Source organism: Hyaena hyaena, unplaced genomic scaffold (genome assembly GCF_003009895.1).
Source record: "Hyaena hyaena isolate Hyena2069 unplaced genomic scaffold, ASM300989v1 scaffold_71, whole genome shotgun sequence".
Lineage (NCBI taxonomy): Eukaryota > Metazoa > Chordata > Mammalia > Carnivora > Hyaenidae > Hyaena > Hyaena hyaena.
This window is the reverse complement of record NW_024080704.1, coordinates 1-22,712: the sequence shown is the minus strand read 5'-3', so window position 1 is coordinate 22,712 and position 22,712 is coordinate 1. Positions and strand designations below refer to the sequence as shown.

General features: G+C 52.9%; 3 protein-coding genes across 8 annotated transcripts; 1 reads left to right on the top strand and 2 right to left on the bottom strand.

Annotated features, from left to right (window-relative positions):
• Positions 1 to 323: 323 nt before the first annotated feature.
• Positions 324 to 9,774, bottom strand: ATG9A (autophagy related 9A). 5 transcript variants are annotated; one of them, XM_039233154.1, is made up of 17 exons: positions 9,608 to 9,774; positions 9,263 to 9,330; positions 8,561 to 8,618; positions 8,031 to 8,162; positions 7,860 to 7,903; positions 7,062 to 7,126; positions 6,107 to 6,268; positions 5,788 to 5,929; positions 4,804 to 5,552; positions 4,538 to 4,691; positions 4,253 to 4,432; positions 3,615 to 3,863; positions 3,236 to 3,414; positions 3,010 to 3,127; positions 2,009 to 2,231; positions 1,666 to 1,811; positions 324 to 1,414 (listed from the first exon to the last, which is right to left on the bottom strand). In XM_039233154.1, the coding sequence occupies exons 4-17, from the start codon at positions 8,131 to 8,133 to the stop codon at positions 1,409 to 1,411; spliced, it is 2,520 nt and encodes an 839-aa protein (XP_039089085.1). In that variant the 5' UTR covers positions 8,134 to 8,162; positions 8,561 to 8,618; positions 9,263 to 9,330; positions 9,608 to 9,774; the 3' UTR covers positions 324 to 1,408. The 5 variants fall into 5 exon arrangements, with proteins under 5 accessions (XP_039089085.1, XP_039089086.1, XP_039089083.1 ...); XM_039233155.1 differs by having other exon boundaries at positions 8,561 to 8,615; XM_039233152.1 differs by lacking the exon at positions 9,263 to 9,330.
• Positions 9,775 to 9,986: 212 nt separating this feature from the next.
• On the top strand, positions 9,987 to 17,431 carry ANKZF1 (ankyrin repeat and zinc finger peptidyl tRNA hydrolase 1). 2 transcript variants are annotated; one of them, XM_039233109.1, is made up of 13 exons: positions 9,987 to 10,552; positions 12,438 to 12,547; positions 12,770 to 12,872; positions 12,986 to 13,179; positions 13,576 to 13,688; positions 13,785 to 13,932; positions 14,238 to 14,466; positions 14,631 to 14,732; positions 15,618 to 16,089; positions 16,254 to 16,365; positions 16,499 to 16,666; positions 16,804 to 16,886; positions 17,095 to 17,431. In XM_039233109.1, the coding sequence occupies exons 1-13, from the start codon at positions 10,405 to 10,407 to the stop codon at positions 17,255 to 17,257; spliced, it is 2,145 nt and encodes a 714-aa protein (XP_039089040.1). In that variant the 5' UTR covers positions 9,987 to 10,404; the 3' UTR covers positions 17,258 to 17,431. The 2 variants fall into 2 exon arrangements, with proteins under 2 accessions (XP_039089040.1, XP_039089039.1); XM_039233108.1 differs by having other exon boundaries at positions 14,631 to 14,780.
• Positions 17,362 to 21,030, bottom strand: GLB1L (galactosidase beta 1 like). The gene is made up of 12 exons (XM_039233110.1): positions 20,780 to 21,030; positions 20,501 to 20,675; positions 20,356 to 20,414; positions 20,129 to 20,250; positions 19,975 to 20,015; positions 19,655 to 19,773; positions 19,274 to 19,348; positions 19,065 to 19,154; positions 18,811 to 18,924; positions 18,397 to 18,528; positions 17,948 to 18,163; positions 17,362 to 17,797 (listed from the first exon to the last, which is right to left on the bottom strand). Exons 1-12 carry the CDS (start codon positions 20,900 to 20,902, stop codon positions 17,528 to 17,530), a joined length of 1,536 nt encoding a protein of 511 aa, XP_039089041.1. The 5' UTR covers positions 20,903 to 21,030; the 3' UTR covers positions 17,362 to 17,527.
• Between the last annotated feature and the right edge of the window lie 1,682 nt (positions 21,031 to 22,712).

Genomic DNA, 22,712 nt, shown 5'->3' with positions numbered 1-22,712 from the left:
CTTACCTAGGGTCCCCATTGGCCAATCTCCCTGAAGAGGCCCAGGGTTGGGGGGGGGGAGGTGCACGCGGGAAAGGCAAAATACAGGGGCGGAGTCGGCTTGGTCACGTGCGCAGGGCGCGAAATCTGACCGTGCGTCCAGCGGGAGACCTTGACCTCCACGGGACCACGGTTGGGAAATGGCCCTTCTGCTAGCACGCTGGCTCGCTATAGCCGAGTGACGGCATAGGCCCACGTTCCTACGCGGCCCCAGCCACCTGGGGGGCTCAGATGCAGCCCACTTCTTGTTCCCAGAATCCTAGCCGCGCGAGACGACAAGCCGCGACCTAGTCAAAGTCCCTTTTTTATTAAGGGTTATCAAGCTGTACACAGTTCCTACGCCTTCCGCTGCGAGCTCAGGCAGCGCTGTTCACCACACCCGCAGCGGTCCAGACCTGGGCGAGGCGCGGGGCGGAGAGTAGGAGCCGGATCCCAGCATGCAACGCGGCAGCTCAAAGCCTAGGGCGAAGGCCTCCTGTCGCGCCTCCAACCCTCCTCTAGGGGTCAGCGGGAGGCAGGCCAGAGCTCTCTTGCTGGGAGGTAGACAGGCGAGGGCACACTCCAGCCCAGTCTGTCCCGTGTGCGGGCGGTAAGGGGTACAATAAGCAGCAATGGGGGCCGGGACGGCCTCAGCCCCCCAGGGGCCCGTCCTAAAAGTTGGGAGAGGGCGGCAAAGAACTTCTATCCTGTTCCTGCAATTTAGAAACCTTCCTTCTTAGTGTCAAAAGATAGCATGAGGGGAGCTGGGGGCTAGGGCCTCCACACCAGTGCAAAGCAAAAGCTGAACAGAACAGGAGCAAGCGAACAGGACAGGAGCAAGCGGCATACATGCCAGTAATGTGCGGGAAGCCGGAGGGAGGTGAGCAGGCTGCAGCACTGGGAGAGAAGAGGGGGTGAGGTAAGGGCCACAGCCTGAGCTGCTCATCTGTTCAGGGTGGCAGGGGAGGGAGGCTACAGACGTTCCGGGTCCAGGCCCAACCTCCCCACTCCACAGTTGGCACAGGTGCTCCCTGCTTGGCAGCTTCTGTGGTGTGCAGTCCTCTGGAGACTTGCAGGGGCGGGTGCGAAGGTGGCAGTACTGGGGCTGGGCTGGGGACCAGTTTCTAGCACCACACTCTGAGCCAAGGTTGGGGGGGGGGTCCTGGGGATGAGGCTAGAGTCCTGTGTGCCTTGGTTCCTAGGCCCCCAATTTCTCTCCTGGGGCTGTGGCAAGCCCAGCGTTGGCACCTCCCTTGGCCGGGCACGGACACACAAACACCACACACGTGGAGCCGGGCGACACTCAGAAGCCCTCCGTGGCAGGCGGATGGGATGGCAGGGCAACAGTGGCCTCCATCCTGGGACATAGGGACCCTCCTCAGCCTTGCCTCCTACACCTGTGGAGAGAAAAGGGTTAGTAGTGGAGGTAGTCTTTAGCTAGCCGCTCACCCAAATACAGCCTGGAGATAAAGGAAAAGGAAAGCCTGATTTCAGAGTGGGTTAGGGAAGTAAAGGGGCGCGCACATTGGAGGGGAAGAAGCAGTATCTCTGTTACGAGAGGGCTGCCTTCTCTCACGTGGGACTTGGACCCCCAGCCTGGAAGTTACCACCACTTCTGGTAGTTGTTCTCGGGTCCTGGAACCCTTACCTTGTGCACCTGCGGGGGAAGCTCATCCTCCGAGCCCTCCTCGGGCACAGGCTCTGGGTGCCTTGATGCTGACTGTCCATCTTCAGCCCACCCTCCAAGGGGCAGCCGAGAGAAGTGAGAGGGAGCCCGGGGTACTGTGCCAGGATCTAGAGACACAAGTGAACATACTCTTAGAATGAACTCAAACAGGAATGCGGAGAAAGGCTCTAGGGCTATGCAGAGTAGAGGTGAGGGTTAGTCTCTTTGGGCCTGAGTGCTCTCACCTCTTTCCTCCCCAAGAGGCCTTAGAAAGAGCCACCCTCCCCCGAAGCCTTTGTGTCCTCCTGAATCCCCCACGGGATACCTGTGATGCCCCCGTAACGCCTCTGGAAGCCCCCCTGCAGGGCGGTGGTCTCAGGTGCTCCAGGCCGGGGTGCCGCACAGGGATAGCTGGCAGAGCGGGGGATGGGTTGGGGGGCCCGGGAGCCCTCTCCCCCCTCTTCAGGGGCGCTCTCCCCACTCTCATCGCTCTCCCGGCGGTGCCACACGTGCCGCTCGGGTTCAGCCTGGGCCTGCTGCTTGTGGAGCTGAGAAGTGGGGGGAGGGGGCTCATTAGTTGGGAACAGAACATCTGAAACAGCTGCCCCCCCACCATGGTATCCTCCAGTTCCCACTTTTACCACCTCACCCAGTCAATGACCCAGAGTAACCATCACGTTAATAGCGTGTAACACACGTATGCTATCTTACAGGTCAAATTCTCAGCAGGTCCCTGGAACAGACCTGTGTATGAGAGTTGTAATGGCCCTCACTTTGTGTAGTCTTGTAAGTCAAGAACAGATTGGTTGCTCATTTAAGTGCCAGGCAGGCACTCTTAGGTGCTGGGACTACAGCAGTGAACAAAATTGACAAAAATCCCCACCCTTGTAGGGCTTATATACTGAGGGATAAAGTAGAGTTATAGACAATAAAATAAAAACGGGAAAAATACAGTATGTCAGGTCGATGCTATGGAGAAAAACAGAGCAGGAAGATTCAAGAGGGAGGCTTTTAGTCAGGGTGGCCAGAGATGGTCTCTCAGAAGTGGTAAAAACAGACATGGGAATAAAGAGAACGAGGGAGCCGCATGCATATCTCTGGGAGGTGGGTTCCTGACAAGGGAAACCACAAACATGTAAAGGCCCCGGATGACAGTAAGCTTGGCTAAAAAGGACAGTAAAAGACTGTGTGAGGGAATGGAGATTACAGAGTGGGTAAAAGGCAGAGAAGGGTCCTGGGCTCAGGCCTTGCTTTTCCACACCCCAAACCCTCTATTTTTCAGTGTCCACCTTGACCCCATGGCTCTGGCCCTCCCTGCGCACTCACCTGGTGCATGTAGAGGGCATGCAGGCTCATCTCGGTGGATGCGTATTCCGACAGCACCAGGCTCTGCAGCTGGCCTTCCCACACGCTGCTCCCGGAGCTGGCGGTCCTGGCATCCACCCTGTCCCTCCCAGCGCAGACAGACAGCAGCCGTCAACATCTCTGAGACCCACAGAAGCTGCTGGGGGGCTACTGCCACGCCCTCCCGTCGCGGCCCGCCTCTACTCACCCGGAGCCTGTCATGGTGCTGGGGGCTCGGCCCGTGGGGACCTGACCGGGGTGCAGAGGGGAGAAGGAACGCAGGGCAGAGGCGACCTCGGCCCTGTGCCTGGAGCCTTGCAGGTCTCTGGGCAGTGGGGGGCCCCGGCAGGAGGAGCCAGCTACCACGTTTGCAATAAGGCTCAGTGGCTGTCAAAGAAAAGGGACGGGTAGAATTCCCAGGGCAGGAGGGAGGCCGCAGGGTCCCCCAGTATCATGGATGTCAGGATTCAATGGAACAGACAGAAAGAAGGAAACCCGATAGGGTAGGTAGGCCCTTCTACCCCATGCCCAGTCCTCAACTCCCAGTGCCTCGAGCACATGCTACTTCCCAGTCGCCAGGAACACACCTCGGACTCAGACTGTAAGGACTGGATGGACGTAAAGAGAGCATTTTCAGGGAGCACTCCCCCTTGGGCGAGGCCAGCAGCTGCTCCGTCCCGCTGAACCTGCTCCTTGAGGAAGCCAAGGAAGGCCGTGCTCTCACGTGGTGGCTGCCAGCCGGGGTTGGTGATGGCAAAGTGCATGAGTGACAACTCTGTCTTCCCGTCCTCAGCTTGCTGGTACACCGAGGCCTCTGTCTGCCCACCGGACAGCCACTGCACAAGGGAGCCTACGGTGAGCGGGACTGTCCTCTGACGGGAACCCTCTTTGTATCTCTCCTGTTAGACGGGAGGCTTTGGCCCTGAAGGCCAGACCGCAGTAGCGCTGCTGAATCTTGTCCAGGGGCCCCAGTGCCCACCCCAGGAGCAGTCGCACGCTAGACTCATTGCTTGGTTTGTGCCTTTCTCAAGGGAACGTGGCCAGAGGTGCAAGTTTAAGGCTACAGTTCTGCCCGAGCTCCGGTTTACCAAGCAGCGTGTGCCCTGGCACGCGGCTGCCCAGAGGCAAGGCTGCCTCTTTGTGGTGTTCGTTGGCTCAGTTCACCCAAAGGCACTGTACGTGCCGGCATCGCCTCTGGCCACCTGCCCCTGTCCTCTCCCGGTACCTGGGGATGCCCATGCTGGCGAACATCCATCTGAGCAAAGGAGCACGTATCCCCAACACCAACGACCTCTACGGTGAAATTGCGGAAGAAGTCTATAATCTCCAGGGCCCGTGGACGCAGGCAGAAGATGAGGATGAGAGGCGTGACAATGGGGCTCAGTAACTCCTCCAAGATGAACACCTAAGAGGGAGGGGACCCAGATCATAAGAGAGGAAGAGGGATCCCAGCCCTCACCACCGAGCTATCAGCCAGTCTCTAGCAGGCCCTAACTCCAACTCCACTCACTGCCTTGTACTGGAAGAGCTGGGCAAACTCGTCCCGGGTCTGCGAGCGGTGGGCATTACCCTGCCAGTGGTCAGGCATGTAGTGGATGTGAGCGAGGATCACGCGGAGCAGCTGCTCAGGGCAGAACACCATGTGCTGGTCCGGGATAAAGGACCTGGGCCGGGGGGGGGGGGGGGGGGGGGGGGGGCGTCAGAGTTACTGTGAGAGGCAAGCCTTTTCCCCAGGGACGCTCAGCCTGCTTACCCCCACCTGCCGCCCCGGCCCACCTGCACACGGTCACGGTGACCCCCAGGAGTGTGACGGTGGTGAGGACGTGTTCCACGGCCAACACATCTTCGTCGTAGATGGTGAGGGCAATAAGCACGGCCAGGATGGAGCCAGCGAAGAAGGCGCCATTCTTGGCCAGCAGCGTCAGCAGAGGTGACAGGAAACAATTCATGTACTTGGAGGCGGGCTTGTAGCCTCGGTTGAGGCGGGACTGCAGCTCGTGCTCCAGCTCGTTGAAGTGGCGGAGGTAGCAGCGGCCATAGAGTGACCAGCAACGCGCTCCCAGGGCCCCGGGCTCCCGCTTCAGCACCTCGGCGTAGCTGAAGAAGGCGTACAGGATTTGCCAGATGAGGATGAGCGGGCACAGCAGGAAGTTGGCGATGCCGATCCACAGGATGCGGTTGCTGAGGCGCTGGGCCAGCTCCAGCCGTTGCCCCCCACGTTTGTACTCGGCCTTGAGGCTCCATTCATTGAGAAACAGAGAGCCGGGTCCCCAGAAGAGGATCAGCTCGAAGTTGTACTTGAGGCCACGGGTGAAGAAGACGGCCTCCCCAAGGCCGGGCAGGCGGAAGCGCAGCGGCAGGAGGGATTTGTTAACCAGCGCCACCATGTAGTTCTGGAAGCGGAGGATGCGGTGGTAGATGTCCAGCTCTGTCAGCTCACGCTTGTGGATGCAGATCTGGTGCTCCTTCTGCGTCTGCACAATTCGGGCCTGCACTTCCTGCCACGTGCAGTATGGAAGGGCAGACTGTAGGGTGGGAGAGAGAGACAAGGTAGGAAGGCAGGGCTGGTGCCCAGGGTTCCTTCCCCGCATTAGCTGTGAGGTCCTCTGCTCAGCCGAGTGGAGCCTTTAAAGCAGTTGCTCCTTGACCTAACAGTGAGGGACGAGGATGCCCAAGGCCCAGAATACACCACCACCCCCTTCCCAAGCCACAGAAGGCATCTTGGGCTGCGGTGCTAACTGCTCAACTTCCCAGGCTCACCATGGGGATGCGCAGAGCATGCAGGTAAAAGGAGTGGATCTCCCAGTAGCAGCAAATGTTATAGATGAACTTGATAAGCCGATGGACCCAGAATACACCAGCGATGACCAGGATGGTGATAAGGGAGCCATTTTCCTGAATCCTAGCAGTGGAGGGGAAAAAGAAAGGAAGGGGGGTGGCCCTTGAGGAGTCTTTGGAGACATGATGCTATCCTGAAGGATGGGGCGAGGCTGAGCCTGAGTCTGTGTTCTAGAGGATGTGTTACTGCCTCACACTTCATTCCATTCCGCACCTGCTAGCACAACTCTGCAGCCCTTACCTTGCGCTACAGACCTGGGCAGGCAAAAAGGCATCTGGCAGAGTGACCTTGACAGGCTCGGTAGGGTGAAGACTATGGTTCACCATCTTGTTGGCAAATAGGATGTCATAATCCACACAGCTGACCAGGAAGGTGGTGAAGGCAACCACAAAGAGGAACTGCCTGGGGAGTTGGGAAGAGGGGCCATAGTCCAGGAGTCAGAGAAGCACCAGTGAAACAGTGTGGGGAAAGAGAAGAGTCTGGAAGCAGCAGGATGAGATTACGGGAGAACAGCCTCTGGGGACATGCAGGCACTGGAGAACTCCCAGTGGGCTCTCCCTATGGCTCAGCCAGGGACCTTCCAAGACCCAAACCAGCTACCACTTTTTCCTTTTAGCCTCTGGGTGTCACACAATCAGCCTGCTTTTCTCACTGCATGGTAATCTCTGCCACCACTTACTAGACTACCAAAGATCTTCTGATTGTGGTTTCTTCTTCCCAATCCTTTTCCTTTTGAGATAGGATTCAGAAGCCCTCAGGGGATTTACAGTCTTGTCTTATTGAAGGAAGGTTTCCCAATCCCATTCCTTTTGGCAAAACCATATGGCTCCTCCCAGTTAGAAAGCTCTAGGGCTTCTAGGGCGTAACCAAGGCATAGCCCGCTTTTCTTAAGTAATTGGCTGGCATCTCTGAGACCTCCTGACTGACTCATGCCCATTCCATTGGAGCTCTGATGCAATGATCAAGTCTGAGTTCTCTTCATGGAAGAGATAGGACTTGGAAAGCATTCCTTATAGGGGAGATTTAAAAAAAATGAGATTGGAAATTTTGGTGCCACACCTTGTCCCTGAACTCTGAGGGTCTGCAGAGTTTTGAGCCCAGGACTGAGCTGCCATGACAGGTATGGCCAGGGCTGAGCTCAAGGAAAGACTGAGATGTAGTCCTTCACCACAACACCATCCCTTCTTAGACTTACATGAGCTCAAAGATCTCCCCGATGAGCATGCAAGTGAAGCCATTCTTCTGGTGTAGATTATAAACGTATGACTGTCAAGGAAAATGTGGTTGAGAGAGACAGCAATTAAGAGCACAGACTTTGGTGTCACATACCTGAACTTAACTTCTGGCTCCATGACTTTCTAGCTGTGTGACTTTGGCCAAAGTTTCGTAACCTCTCTAAATTTTTGTCCACAGTGGTACGTTGCAAATAATAGCACCTGTTTCATAGGATTATTAGGTATGAGACAATACATGTAAAGCACTTAACAGAGCTGACACAGAATAAGCCAAAAGATATCATTATAGTTATTAGCGTCCCATCAAAAAGAAAGATCACCTTTAAAGAGGTTCCTTATAAACCTGATACCACAAAGTGAAAGGCACGTAGTTCTTGGTAAACGTGGGGTATCATTATCTATAATGATCATTATTTCCCCAGCCTCGTTCAGTCTTTTTTTTTTTTTAATGTTTTTGTTTTGTTTTGTTTTGTTTTTTTATTAATCACAGACTGAAACAGGCTCCAGGCTCTGAGCTGGCAGTCAGCACAGCCCGACGCGGGGCTCGAACCCACGAACCGCGAGATCATGACCCAAGCGAAAGTCGGACGCTTAACCGACTAAGCCACCCAGGCGCCCCAGCCTCTTTCAGTCTTAAAAAAAACTCCCATCTCCCTTCCCGGAGACGAGAATCATACCCACCCCAACTTCCCATGAGGGGCCTGGCTTAGGGAGGGGATAAAGGTCCCAGAGCTCCAACACAGAGACACAAAGGATATTCGAGAGAAGAAGAGGTCAAGGTTTTCGATGTGGTGCCAAGGTGCTGTGGGCACAGAAGCAGAGAGGTCAGAGCCCTGAAGGAACAGGAGTCCCTTGCTCCCTCCATGTTCCTCCACCAACTCCCCCCCCCCAACCATACCCCGGCTCCCTTGTTGTGTCCAAGTACTCACATTTACTCCCCTCAGGGACGTGCACCAATAGGTCCTCCTCCCCAGGCGGTGAATCACTGTAGGAAGCCTCGAGGCGCTGGTATTCAGTGTCAAACTGCGCCATCACCACGGCCCCCTGTCCACTTTGTCCACCTGCCAGTAATGAGAAAGAGATTCAGGTTCAGACCTTGCTGCTGCTTGTCTCCTGTCCTGCCTAGTAGACCAGAAAGAGTGAGAAAGAATCCTTGGGCTTGGTCTCTACTACCAGTCTTCTTGGCTCAAAGGCAGAGGAGTAGTTACCAAAAGAGAGCAGCAAGCTCAGGGCCTGGGAGGTCAGTCACTCCCAGAGCCTTTACTGAGGGTCTACTGAGATCTTGCTGGTCTGAAGCCGGGCTCTGCCCCTTTGCTGGGAGGGCGGGGGATGTTTCATCTTCTATTCAGTGGAGATAAGGGGACTTCCCTCTGCCCTCCTGGAGAAACCCAGGTCTCCCAAGAGACTAGCAGTTCGGAAGCATTTTGTAAACAAAGGTTTGAGATAAGCACATCCCTACCAGCTCCATGGACAGCGTCTGCTCCACTCCAGCCCCTGGTGCCCTGGCTCGGCAGCTGCTGGAGGAGAAGGTGTCAGGCCCCAGAAGAGTGGCGATGGGGGACAGAAAGAAACCCAACCCTCCTGCCCACCCACCCTCAACTAAGAGGAGGCCAAGCGTGGGGCAGGGAGGCTGCAGAGGGGACGAGGCACTAGGGCTATGTGCCCTTCCTCTGGTTGTACTATACAGGGCCACCATCCAACTTGTCCCAAGAAGTGGCTTGTTGAACCTGTAAAGACTGAATCAGTACACACCTGAGGTCAGGCAGCCCCTCTGGACTGTTTTTCCATTACCCTCCTCGGCCTCAGAATATTCGACAGGCTTCTCAGGGTCCTCAAAGCCCCAAATCCAACACCCAAGAACAGAGTCCTTCTGAAAAGGACCTTTCTGATCACCCTCTTTCCCTGGTTCCCTAGCACCAAAGGCCCAGCAGGCAGGCATGGTTCCTGGACTGGAGATCCTGACTGGGTCACTGTAGACACAGATCCTGGGCAGAGTGTGGGGGCCCTGGGGCCCTGGGGCCAGGCATGTCTAGATGGCGCTCACCCAGTCGGTGCAGACCCTGGGGCCCTGGAACACGGCCCAGCCTGGCCCCAGTGGGCTTCCCTGGGTTAGCGAGAGCCCTGGGTCAGAAGGAGCTGACCAAGCCCTCAGGGAACTCACCACTGCCCGGGTGAGTGTGGACCCAGGGTCATGGAGCCCCGGCTGGCCGAGCCTGGGCTCACAGATTCCTGCGGATGTTGGAGGAATCGAGCCAGTCCGACAGCCGATCGCCCAAGTGGGCTGGGTTGCCTCCCCACCCCCAGCCGCCAAGACCCGAGCCCAGCGCGCCCCAGGGTCGCCCGGAGCCAGGCCAAGGGCTCGGCTCCCAACAGCGGACAGCCTCGCGCGCGGCCCCGCCGCCCGCGCGCGCCCCCGTCCGCGCGCCCCCGCCATCAAAACATTCCGTCTGCGCGCCTCCGCCCCGCCCGCGGAGCCCCTTCCCCCCGTTACCCGCTATGAGCTCACTTAGGGCTACGCGGGCACCCTCGGTCAGGCCCGACCCGGGCCCTGAGATTCCAGTAACCGATCTTGCGTTTCACTCCAAGAACCGTGACCCGAGCGATTCCAGGGGCTCTGTCGGATCCGCTGGCCTTGTCCGGACCCAGAGCTCTAGGCCCGGCGCCCGTCACTCACTGTCACCCGCAGCGAGTCTGACCAATGAGCATAGGGGGTGGAGACACGACGGCCAATTCTAGGCTTCGGGGGCGGGACTAAAGGATGGAGGTGGGTCTTTACAGCCCAAGGACCAATAGTGCGCCCTGTGTGGGGCGGGGCTGAGGTGCGGGCGAAGCCATTTGTCCCCTTCGCTGCTCCGTAGTGACGAGTTGTTGTGATGTTGCAGAAATCCGGGCTTGGGATCGTAGACGGACATGCGGCTCGGCTCCCCAGGACCTTTGGTACAGCTGCCGAGGGCGGGGGCGAGTCCACGCAGTTCAGTCATTGCTGGAGCTCATTGCTCGGGTAACGAGGAGTGGTCGATTAGGGAACCTCAGTGATTGTAGCTCTGTTGGACTCTATTTGGGAGTTGCATGCTTCCGTCTTTCACTCCGTGTGGACTGGGGGTTTGAGAAAGAGGGCTGAGGTCACGTATTAACCTATAGAGCGGACTGCTGGTACCAGAGTGAGGCCCGAAGTGCCTTGCGGCGTTGAGGAGACCAAGTCAGGCAGGCAGGAGACGGGGCGGTAGGGCCTCTCTCTAAGGAGCCCTGTTCCTGTCCCCGGCTTTGTGCTCCAGGAGCTGCTCCTAAATATTCTGCTCAGCTATGTCGCCAGTTTCAGCTGCAGCCCAGGTTCCTACGTTGGTCTCCCTGTTTGACCTCAGCGCGGATGCTCCGGTCCTTCAGGGCCTGAACTTGGTGAGCCACCCTTCTGGGGAGGCTCTGGCCCAAGCTCTGCGGACTTCCTGTTCAGGTATCTGGGAAGGTTTGGGGAGGACCCATGAGGAACGAGACAGGCTCTTTGGAGCTTATTGTTCCTCCAGGAAACCCATTCGTATTGATATACCCCCAGTTTAAGAGCCCTTGTTGACATTTCTTTCTAAGGATAACATTTATCTTAAATTCACTCCGTCTCTGGGTTGTTTCCAACACGGGCGCCTGGATTGTCTCCAAACAAACGTCTTGCCATTGTTTGTATCAGGTCACGTTTACAAGCACTGCCTGCAACATTATTTCAGAATTCCTAGAGTTCAAGTTTAACTGGAGTCCAATCAAAGTATTCATTCTTGCTGAATATAGAACAAACTTTTTTTTTTTTAATTCTAGGAGAGAGAGAGACAGCGTGAGCAGGGGAGGGTCAGAGAGAGAGGGAGACACAGAATCTGAAGCAGGCTCCAGGCTCTGAGCTGGCAGTCAGCACAGAGCCCGACGCGGGGCTCGAACCCACGAACTGCGAGGTCATGACTTAAGCGAACGTCGGACGCTTAAGCGACTAAGCCACCCAGGCGCCCCTAGAACAAACATTTTTATTTTTATTTTTATTTTTTTTAATATTTTTATTTCTAGGAGAGAGAGAGAGAGAGAGAGCGTGAGCAAGGGAGGGTCAGAAAGAGGGAGATACAGACTCCGAAATAGGCTCCAGGCTCTGAGCTGGCAGTCAGCACAGAGCCTGACGCGGGGCTCGAACCCACGAACCGCGAGATCATGACCTAAGCGAAAGTCGGACGATTAACCGACTAAGCCACCCAGGCGCCCCATAGAACAAACATTTTTAAATGATTATTTTTTAAAGAGAGAGTGAGTGGGGCAAGGGCACAGAGATTGGGAGACACAATTCCAAGCAGAGGTGGAGCTGGAAGCGCAGAGCCCAAGGCAGGGCCGGAACTCAACAACCATGAGATCATGACCTGAGTCAAAATCAAGAGTCGGATGTTTAACTGAGCCACCTGGGCCCCCAACATAAAAACTTTCTTTTTACAACCTTAGTTTGTCTTTGGTTTTCTTGAGCATGTTTTTTTTAAAAACCACTTTGTAATGGGAAACGTAAAGCTAAAAAAAGTCTCTGAGAAGTGATTTTTGCAGTTACCAAAAATTATTTTTTTTTAGAAAAAAAAATTTTTAATGTTTTTATTTGTATGTGAGAGAGAGAGACAGCGTGAGCAGGGGAGGGTCAGAGAGAGAGGGAGGCAGGCTCCCTTCTGAAGCAGGCTCCAGGCTCTGAGCTAGCCATCAGCATAGAGCCTGACTCAGGGCTCCAACCCACGAACTGTGAGATCATGACCGGAGCCAAAGTCGGATACTTAACCAACTGAGCTACCCACGCGCCCCACCAAAAATTATTTTAATGTTACCGAAAACTATCTTCTACAGGATTTCTCTAAATAATCCCTCTAGTTAATTTAGTGATTCATATGTATTCATCTTACATGTTTTTTCAGAAACATATTTATTGTGGGGCGCCTGGGTGGCTTAGCCGGTTAAGCGTCTGACTTTTGCTTAGGTCATGATCTCACGGTTCGTGGGTTCGAGCCCCGCGTCGGGCTCTGTGCTGACTGCCAGCTCAGAGCCTGGAGCCTGTTTCAGCCTGTGACTCCCTCTCTCTCTGACCTTCCCCTGCTCACGCTATCTCTCTCTCTCTCCTAGAAGTAAATAAAAAATATTAAAAAAAAGAAACATTTATTGTATAAAGTGATTACTGTGCCATTTATTTCATTATTAGATTATAAATTCTTTTAAGGAAAAGGTGCCATCTTTTTCTTTTATATCCATCCCCCTTTGTGTATTAGACAGTGGATGTAATTCCAGGTACTGCAGATTTGGACTCCCTTTCTGCCTCTAATTATCCTCCCCTTAAATAGGTTCAGGGGAGAGAGCAAGCCCAGAAAGAAAACTCCAGGGTCAGCTGGACATTTCAGAAAAGTTATTTTGTTCAACTTGTGACCAGACCTTCCACAACCACCAGAAACAGGTAAAAGCCCAGGTGCAGAGGTAAATTGTGGAAGCAAAAGTAAATGGTGGGTGAAGAGAGGTAGATGTACGATTTATGTTTAATAAAGGTTTGTGTTTTGATTAAGGCCTTTGGGCGTTATCCAACACACCCCCTGGAGTTCTGTCTCTGGTCGTGGGTACTAGAGGGCCAGCCTGGGGCATATTTCTCCATTCAGCCTCCCCCTTTGCCTCCTACCAACAGAGGGAACATTATAAGCTTGACTGGCATCGGTTTAACCTAAAGCAACGTCTCAAGGACAAGCCTCTCCTGTCTGCCGTGGACTTCGAAAAGCAGAGCTCTGCAGGTGATGGCCAGCAGACCTGTGTTGAGTAGGGGGTGGAGGAAGGCCCTATCCTAGGAGTTTGCAGAAAGGTCCAAGATGGAACACCAAACTTGTGCACCTCATGTTGTTTTCAGGAGATCTTTCCAGCATCTCAGGATCAGAAGACTCGGACTCAGCCAGTGAAGAGGACTTGCAGACACTGGACGAAGAGAGGGCTGAGTCTGAGAAGCCCGGCAGACCCCAAGGCTTCCACCCCCATCGGGTTCTTTTCCAGAATGCCCGGGGCCAGTTTCTTGATGCCTACCGCTGTGTCCTCGGCCCTCGGCAGGCAAGTGGCAGTGCAGGTTGTGTGATCAGCTGTAGACTTTTGTACACTCAGCCTAGAGTTCCCCTAAACCCAGTCCATTTCTTGCTTTTCCTCTTTCTTCCTGTTGGATGTGGGTATCACAATTGACAGCACAGTCTCAGATTGAATTGGCCTGAATCTGGGGTCAAGTGCAATGGAGTTAAGTTCAGAAACAGACCAACCTAGGTTTGAATTGTCATTCTGCCCCTTGATCTTGACCAGCTCCACAAGCCTCAAATTTCCTTACTTGTAAAATGGAGGCAAGCCTCAGGGTGGTTATATGAAACGAGATAGTGCATGTGAAACTTAGCCCTGGCCCTTATTTTCTTACTCTCAGTGAATGCAAGATGGGTTTGTGCTGTCCCTCTTGTCATCCAGGTGTCCCCAGAAGAGCCAGAACTGCTGCTACAGAACCTGCGAAACGGAGGTCCCAGATACTGTGTGGTGCTTATGGCTGCAGCGGGGCACTTTGCTGGTGCCATTTTTCAAGGGTGAGAGAGGGTGCTGCGTGGGTGTAAGGATGGAATGGACCCGGTTAGCCTGGGAGTATGAGCTAGTTTCCGGTACTGAGCCTGTGTTGTCTACAGAAGAGATGTGGTGATACACAAGACCTTTCACCGCTACACGGTGCGGGCCAAGCGGGGCACAGCCCAGGGAATTCGGGATGCCCGGGGTGGGACTTCTCGTTCTGCCGGAGCCAACCTGAGGCGCTATAATGAAGCCACGTTATATAAGGTGAGTTAGGCGTCCCAGATCTGGGGGTCCACCAGTGTGCTTTTTACCCCTTTCAACTCGTCAGATGTTGCGGGGTGGGGGGGCGGGGGGAGCCGGACTCCTGTATCCTCCCAGTCTTCATTATTTCTGAGTAGGTGAAGGGAGACAAGGGACTGATACCCAAGGAACTTAGCCTTCTCATTCTTCCTTCCCCTTTGTTAACCTTCTATTTCCCATCCCTTACACATCATTTGTGGGTGATTTTTAGTTGGAGATTTAAAAACAGCAAGTGAAGATACACTGGCCTGAGTTACTCTTTTCTCTAGGATGTCCGTGACCTGCTGGCGGGGCCAGGCTGGGCTAAAGCACTGGAGGAAGCTGGGACAATACTGCTGCGTGCCCCCCGCTCTGGCCGGTCCCTGTTCTTCGGAGGCCGTGGCGCACCCCTGCAACGGGGGGACCCCCGGCTTTGGGATATCCCTCTCGCTACCCGCAGACCCACCTTCCGGGAGCTACAGCGTGTGCTCCAGAAGCTAACCACCTTGCATGTCCATGGTGAGCCTCTCTGATCTAGATCCTCAGACTCCCTAGATCTTCCTGTACCTTCCAGCCCAAGCTTTGGTTTCTCATTTGTACATCCAGACAGCATCTTCATGGAGAGAAACCTGAGCTGGCTTCTCCTCAACTCAACTTAAGAAACATCTTTTGTTTTATGGCAGAAGGAGACCCCCGGGAGACAGTCAGGTTGGACTCCCCTCAGACACACTGGAAGACCACAAGAGAGAAGGCGGCGGCCACCGAGGCAGAAAGAAAGGTCTCCGGTGATGAAAATGAGGCACTTGGGCAGAATGAGGAGTCTCCCAAACAGGGTTTGAGCACCATCTGACAACTGTCCAATCTCTGTCTGGGTGCCTATCCTACAAATGCAGTCAGATCTCCTGTGGCCACTTCCCTCTTTTTTTTTTTTTAAGTAGGCTCCATGCCCAGCGCAGAGCCCAACGCAGGGCTTGAACTCACCACCCTGAGTTCAAGACCTGAGCTGATACCAAGAGTCGGACGCTTAACCGACTGAGCCCCCCGGGCACCCCACTTCCTTCTTTATAGATGAGTCCTTACACAATACACACACCGTTATACACGCACGTAGGTCTGTTATGATAAGGGGTACACGGTAGCAATTATTGAGATGTGTTTTGTGACCTTTCTAAACTTCCTGTTCTCTTTTGTTCATTGATGTATCCTCAGTACTTAGAAAACACGAAATAGTATAAGCAATAGATGCCTGTGTTGCGCAAATCTTACATAACTGACCCGTCTTACCGGACAGTGTGGTTTGGAGCTAAGGCTTGCTTTCCCTCCTGCAGACTTGTAGTCTGCGTGGCTGTCACTGCTCCCGTGCTCTCCTCTGTTATGTACCATCCTAAGGCTGCTCACAGGGAGAGTCTAGGGACGCTTGTCCCAGCATAGCTCCTGCTAGGTCTGTCCTTGTCTGAGCTGCAAGCGGAGAGCTTCCGCATGGGATGCTAACGGATTCAGCTCCTGGTGCGCTACTTTATCTTGGTTGACAAAATACAAATACTTAATCTAATGTCAAGACAATCTGAATGATCTCTTTATGTACATTCTTACGCATCTGGGGCAGCGCACATACTTCCACCCTCTGTGTATATCTTTAGAGGGACTTAACATGTTACATTTTTCCCCAGGTTCAGGGTCAGAGGGAGAGGACAGCTTCCAAGTAGAGTTGGAGCTAGTAGAGATGACAGTGGGGACCCTGGATCTTCGGGAGCTTGAGGTATTGCCAAAGCGGAAGAGGAGGAAAAGGAATAAGAAGGAGAGAAGCCGAGACCCAGAGGCTCTTCCCCAGCAAACGCAAGGAAATGAGGCCTCCTCACAGTCCTCCCAGGAACAGGCAGCACCTCTGGGGCCTTCCCTGGATGAGGCCAGGACCCCCGATCCGTCAGAGCTCTGGGACATGCTTCTAGCTGCTTGCCGAGCCGGAGATGTCGGGATGTTGAAACTCCAGCTAGCTGCCAGCCCCGCAGACCCCGGAGTTCTGTCTCTGCTCAGCGCCCCCTTGGGCTCCAGTGGCTTCACGCTCCTGCACGCGGCAGCCGCAGCTGGGAGAGGCTCAGTGGTTCGCCTGCTGCTAGAGGCGGGTGCTGACCCCACTGTGCAGTGAGTAAGGCCAAGCCCTTTGGGGTATAGAGAGGATCATCTGGAGGCTAATGTTGGTACTGGCTACTTGACAGTCTTCCCCTTGATCTGGGTCGGTGAGGTTGGGAGATGCAGGAAACAAGTTGAACCCATTTTTGTGTGGGGGCTGGGGTGTTTACACTTAGGGACTCCAGGGCCCGGCCACCATATACAGTCGCAGCTGACAGGTCAACACGTAATGAGTTCCGAAGGTTCATGGAGAAGAATCCAGATGCTTATGATTACAGCAAGGCTCAGGTAAGCTGGGAAAGGAAGCAGCAGCAGAGCAGGAAGCCATCATGGATCCTGCCTAGATCGTCCCCACTTTCTTACAGTTTTCCCAAAGGTAGCGTGTATGGGTCTTACCTTACACCTCCTGGCAATCCTCCAGGTGCCAGGGCCACTGACACCAGAAATGGAGGCACGGCAGGCTGTGCGGAAGAGGGAGCAGAAGGCTGCCCGGCGGCAGCGGGAAGAACAGCAGCGAGAGCGGCAGGCGCAGGAGGAGCGGGAGCGAGAGGAGCGGCAGCGCTTTGCCGCCCTCAGCGATCGCGAGAAGGTGAGGCCGGCGGGTCCCTCTTCCACAGCTAAGACCTCCTTAGACGTCTGACCCCTTCCCTGTGCACAGCTGTCACTTCTGGAACATCCTGTCCACCACTGGGGCCTTGTCCTTAACATGACTTCTCTTCCCCGCAGAGAGCTCTGGCTGCAGAGCGCCGACTGGCCGCCCAGCTGGGAGCCCCCACCCCTCAGACCCCGGGCTCTGCAGTCAGTGCTCCGTAAGTGCAGAGGCAGGCGTGACGGGTGCGCTGTGCTGGGGCAAGTAGAACGAGTGCCTGCAGAGTACTCGGAAAGGCCGTTGAGGGGACCTGAGATGCTGAGAACCCTCTGCAGCAAAACCAGAAATGGCGGGAAGGCTGATGGGGAGAGCTTGGACTGGAAAGTTTCTGGGGTACCTGTTCAGCCATTTGTGTTCCTCCTGTTCAGACGCTGCTGGAGTTGCGGGACATCCCTCCAAGGCCTCATTCCCTTTCACTACCTCGACTTCTCTTTCTGCTCCACACACTGCCTCCGGGATCATCGCTGCCAGGCTGGAAAGCCCTCTTCCCGATCTCTTAGGGCTGTGCCTGGGGCCAACTCTGGGCCCTGAGAGGGTGCATTCACGCTAACCCTAGGTTTCTTCTTTCCCGTGAAACCAGAGCGTTTGGAAGATTAGGGAGGACACTCAGGAACCAGGGCAAAGACAGAGGTGTGTGGAGCGGGTACTATCTCTGGAACTTTAATCACAATAAAGTTTGGCAAGGAAACTGCACTTGTACTTGCATTCAGGCCTTGTGGCCTTTTGTTCCTCATGGTCACTGGGGCCAGCACCAAGGGATCCTGCCCACTCCGTGTCCCAGGTCCAAGGGTTATCTTACTTTCAGTGCCCACTTAACTCCATTGGTTCAGAGGGATTTTGTGTATCAGCTGAGAGGGAATAGATGTATGTCTTATGCAAGGTGCTATTGAGGATAGGCTTATCCAGAAACTGGATTTTGGGCTCAGGAGGCACATTTTCTAGCTCCAGCAATGTGATTTTGTTGAGGGCTCCCCCAAAAAACAGCAGGGGTCTTGGCACATAGAGGGTCTGTTGTGGCCCCTGCCTTGTCCAGTACCGGCCCAAGTTAAACCCATTGATCCAGACTTGGCCCTGGCAAAGAGAGAAGAAAATAAAGGGTCAGCTCTCAAGGGGGTAGAATCATACCCTTTTGGGTTTCTAGTCAGAGGAGTAATTTCTGCTGCTCTGTCTTCCATGATTTTCCTCTCCTCACTCTGACCCTAACCCCACTGTCAGCAATACCTTGGTCCATCCAGGTAGAAAGAGAAAAGTGTCCCCGCCTTCTCCTAAAATTGGGAACGTTGTGGAGTAGAAGGTGGGGCCGGAGGGCACTTGAGGATGTGAACTTCTCGGCAACTCAAGGGGAAACCACGTCTTCACAAGCTTATCAACTTTCAGAGGGAACATCAGCCACTGGGTAAGGACTGTTTGCCCCAGAACTGGTGGCTCTAATAGGCCCTGTGAAGAAGGGAAATGAAAATTCATTATTCATTAAACTCTTAAAGTCAAACTGTCCCTAATCAGGCCTTGAGCTAAACTAGTGGCCATGTCTAGATCCCCTCAAGTGACTACTTTGATGCCTAAGTCCTAACCACATGGCCCTTATTTATCTTTCATTAGGCCCCTATCTTTGCAATGGCCTTTGGTCAGTAAGAGTATGGAGGAGAAGGGGGTGCGGACAGCTAGCTCACCTTGAAGTCACTGCTGTTGGACCCAAAACTGAGCCTCCCCATGTTCTCCAGCAGGATGTCCAGTGTGGCCCCTATATTCCCCATCAAAAACAGTTGGTGTCTCATGTTTCGTTCCAAAACACCCTGAAACACCTGTGGATAAAAGTATCTGTAACCGGAAGGACTCAGCATCTAGCCCGTGGCCATGACACAAGACACTACGTTTAGCACCTGGATTTGGAGAGCAATGAGAATATAGCCTATCTGTTAGTTACCCATCCATCCTGGAACCTTAGCCTCAGCCAAATTCTTCCTCATCCCAGCTTATCCCCGGACCCCCTGAAAATGTGGGCAGACAATGGGAAAGGTAGATAAGGGGACCTTAAGGCTAAAGGGTGCTGAGGAGGAGAGGAGATGGCCTCACAAGGTTCTTACCCCATCTACCATCACATAGGCACGGTCATGGACTCCATTGTTAGGCACCCAGAATTGTGTTGGCTCAGAAACAGTATAGGTCAGATAGGTCCGGTACAACATAAAGCCAAAGTCCTGGGTGTGGAAGAGTAAGTACTTAAGATGAGCTGAGAGGTAAGAAAGGACACCATGGAGAAGATGTGAAGCTTAGCGAACCTTTGACTACAGCTGTTGATGAAGGCTGCCATACCTACTGGATGTGGATTATGCCTTACCTGTTTGACAGCCTCAAAGGTCATTGGCAAGATTGAACGGATGGGTCCACGGGGGCACAGGAAGTCCAGGAAAGTCAGCAGATCCCCATCCTATTCAAATAAGGGAAAGTATCAGAATAAAGGGGAGGTTTCAGAATAGAGGGCAGGATAGGCTAGGCCATTTAGAGAATAAAGGGATAGGATCAGAGAAAAGATGGGGAAGAGCTTACCAGGTGCAGGGTCAAAGGTCCAAACATCATCTTGGGGCTGGGGGGAGGTAAAGGTCCCAAAGGAATTTCCTGGAACTGAGCCCAAATTCTCTCAGAAGCCATAGGAAAACCACACAACCCTTATTCCAAGGCCTAGCACAGGCTTCTCAACCTGGGGTCCAGGGAAGGGCTTCATGGGGTCATGAAGATCCTGTACTTTTGTACACACTTGTGTGTATCTTCCCAGGTAGTCGCTGTTTGGGTGGGTGGGGAAATGCTTCCATGAAGCTCTGTGGCCCAGACAACAACCAATGATTTATGGGATCCCATTACAAACAATTTAGGTACTCTCTTTCCCCAAATTAATAAAAGCCTTTGGCACTTAATGAAGTGGTAGGGCACCTCGCTGATGACATTTCGGAGAGCAAAAAGCTTAGGTGTAGGGTCCCCTGCTTCAGATATTGGTGCATCATAGTCATAGCTGGTAGTAATTGGAAGATAGCGTCCCTTGTCATCAGCACCTGGGGTCAAATCAATTTTATTAATTCACTATCTTTCAAATCATAGGTACTAAGCAAAGAAATTCCTGCAGAGAATTTTGCCGTCCGAGGGGACAGTGGTGGCCACATCCAGCTTCTAGACCTCTAATCTACCTAGCCCTCATATTCTAATTCCTTGATACGTCCATCCCTGCTTCTACCCTAGAGACCATCTGGACTCACCATTCCAGTATCCAAAGTTGGTACCTCCATGGAACATGTACCTGAAGAGGGGGGAAGGTAGGGGGAAAGACAAAAGCTGACCCACTGAATCTTCATTTTCATCCCTAACACCACCCAGTTACAGCTTCATGTTGGCCCCCGTGTCCCCAGTTACATGTTCACACTGGCTCCCAACTTCAGCATGTTCTCTAGACCTTTGGTTACAGCCGAAATGGACCGCATGGAGTGATTCTGGCCCCAGTAATCCAGCCAGCCCGTGTAGTATTCAGAGTTCACCTAGAAGGTGAAGTGAAAGAAGCCATAAATGAAATGGGGAGCTGAGCTCGACCCATTCCCAACCCTGACTCCTGCTTTGACTGCCATGCCCTCCAGGCTCCTCACCAATGGCCCATGGGGTTCATACTTCCGAAGCAGGGCAAAGATTTTGGTCATGTTGTCAGCTGCAGAGAGGAGGCAAAAGATGAAAGGTAAACACAGAAGAAGTGCTGCTTCCCTAGACTCCACTCCTAACCCTTGCTCAGGAGACCTGGGCCAAAATCGACAGTGGTATAGAGTCCCTGGAGGGAGCCACATTTGAGTCCTTCAGGCCCATCTGTGGTGAAGAGCAAGATCCTGTCTCCTAGCAGCGCACGGAAGAGCCCGGCCAAGTGTCTCATGTAGGTGAAGTCACAGGCTTTGTAGCTACCATATTCGTTCTCCACCTGCCAAGCAAAAGGAAAAGTAGAGCTTGGCTCTGCAGTGGAGGTTAGGGAACCCTGGCTCCTCCTTCCCCTTCCCCAGTCAATTTGTACCCAGTCACTTGTACCTGAATGCTAATGATGTTGCCCCCATTGTGGTAGAGCCATGGATATAACTTGGGCAGCAAGACCTTGAACCAGGAGTCCACTGCGGCGAGAAAGTCTAAAGGAAGGAGAAGTACTCTGCTCATTAGGACACCACTGCCTCCACAGCTCCCACCCACAGCATCTATGCCAGCAACCTCAGTGATGCCTGAACCCTGATGCCCTGAACTGCATCCCACTTGTCCACAAATAAATCCGAGAAGCAGTGACTCTGAAGCCCTAAGCGCTTATGTATTTGCACGGCAAGGACATCTGGGCATAGGAAACCTTGAAGCACCATTTCTTGTAAATTTAATTTTTAAACATAAAAAAAAATGTTAGATGCATCATATGAGCGATTATTATGCAATCAGTGTATACTCGAGAGTGCTGTGAAGTAGCATGGGAATTCACAGAAATGTAGAATATCTGACCTGCACCCTAACGTAAGTGACGATCCAAGTGATTTCAGTCATCAGTTGAAACATCATTGTATTAGGTATCATGTCTTAGGTATCACCGCCAACTCCTATTTTGTGATTTTTGTTAATTCATCCTCTGCCTGACATTTTCTCCCCACCGTCCTTTTATCTAGCCAACTCCAATGCAAGCTTCAGATCTTTACTTATTTCAGCTCCTCAAGAAAACCTCTGATATCCCAGATGAGGGTAGATGTCCCTGTTACACACTCTCACATCACCTCATCCTTTTTGAAGCATGTAATGAATGATAATGAAGCATTTATTTCTATAACTGTTTCCCAGCAGTCGCTCTCCCCCAGTGAGCAGGAACCTTGTCTGTCAGATTCTTTTGCTGCATCCTATCACTTGGGGACAATGCCTAGCAGGTAGCAGACTCTCAAAGGTGGATTCAATGAAAGATGTGTTGGAGGATATTTTTGCATTAAAACACTGAACCCCTTTACATTTTGTGTCCTGTACACAGGGTGTCCAGGTTTCACTGCCTCCTTTAACGCAAGCATATACTAAATCTCACCCAACAAGTATTTCTCGGTGTTTACTGTATGCCAAACAATGTTCTAAGCATTGGGGATATAGAACAAAATACACAAAAATCTCTGCCCTTCTGGAATTTTCTTTCCAGTGAGGAAGGCAGACAATAAATAAATAGCTAAAAAGTATAGTATGTTAGTGCCAACAACAAAAAAATAGAGCCAAGAAGGAGATATATGGTGGGAGAGCTTAAATTTTAGAGCATAGCCCAGGGAAGGCGTCATAGAGGAGGTGATTGTGCAGGAAGACAGAGGGAGCACCGAGTGCAAAGGCCTCAATGCAGGAATGTGCCTGATGAGTTTGAAAAACAGCAATGAGGCCAGTGTGAACATGAGGGAAAGAGTAGATGTCAGTAGGTGACCAGGCCAATTAGGTAGGCCCTTATAGGTCATTTTAAGGAATCCATGGTTCATATTCTGGATGAGATGAGAACCTACTGGAGAGATTTAAGTAGAGAAATGACATGATCTGAGATACATGTTTAAACTAATATTTGTATTGAGAACAGACTATAAGGGGTGAGGGGCAAAGAAGGGGAAGCAATAAGGAAGTTATTCAAGTAGTCCTGGTGGGAGAGGTGGCTTGGACCAGAGAGGGTGATGAAAAGTAGTTGAATTCAATATATTTGGAGAGTAAAGCTGCAGGATTTTGTTGGTTGAATGTGAGGTGTGAGAAAAAGGCGTGAAGAATACCATAGTGTTTATTTAGCCTAATCAGTTGGAAAATGGAGTTGCCATGAATTGAGACAAGATCATAGGAATGGCTGGTTGGGGAGGCAATACCAGGAATTTAACTGTACCATTGTGCCTTTTAGGTCTCCAAACATGCAATTAGATATGTTTTTAGAAGCCAAAGGGGGCGCCTGGGTGGCTTAGTCGGTTAAGCGTCTGACTTTCCCTTAGGG

Coding starts and splice junctions, on each gene's coding strand:
- GLB1L (XM_039233110.1), bottom strand. CDS start 20,902: ATGAGCAGAGTACTTCTCCTTCCTTTAGACTTTCTCGCCGCAGTGGAC. Junction 20,415..20,500: donor CACTGTCGATTTTGGCCCAG/GTCTCCTGAGCA, acceptor TCCTCTCTGCAG/CTGACAACATGACCAAAATC. Junction 18,529..18,810: donor CCTATGTGATGGTAGATGGG/GTAAGAACCTTG, acceptor TTTTATCCACAG/GTGTTTCAGGGTGTTTTGGA.
- ANKZF1 (XM_039233108.1), top strand. CDS start 10,405: ATGTCGCCAGTTTCAGCTGCAGCCCAGGTTCCTACGTTGGTCTCCCTG. Junction 12,548..12,769: donor TCCACAACCACCAGAAACAG/GTAAAAGCCCAG, acceptor TCCTACCAACAG/AGGGAACATTATAAGCTTGA. Junction 16,667..16,803: donor CCCTCAGCGATCGCGAGAAG/GTGAGGCCGGCG, acceptor TCTTCCCCGCAG/AGAGCTCTGGCTGCAGAGCG.
- ATG9A (XM_039233154.1), bottom strand. CDS start 8,133: ATGGCGCAGTTTGACACTGAATACCAGCGCCTCGAGGCTTCCTACAGT. Junction 6,269..7,061: donor GGGGAGATCTTTGAGCTCAT/GTAAGTCTAAGA, acceptor CCAACTCCCCAG/GCAGTTCCTCTTTGTGGTTG. Junction 4,692..4,803: donor GTCACCGTGACCGTGTGCAG/GTGGGCCGGGGC, acceptor CCCCCGGCCCAG/GTCCTTTATCCCGGACCAGC.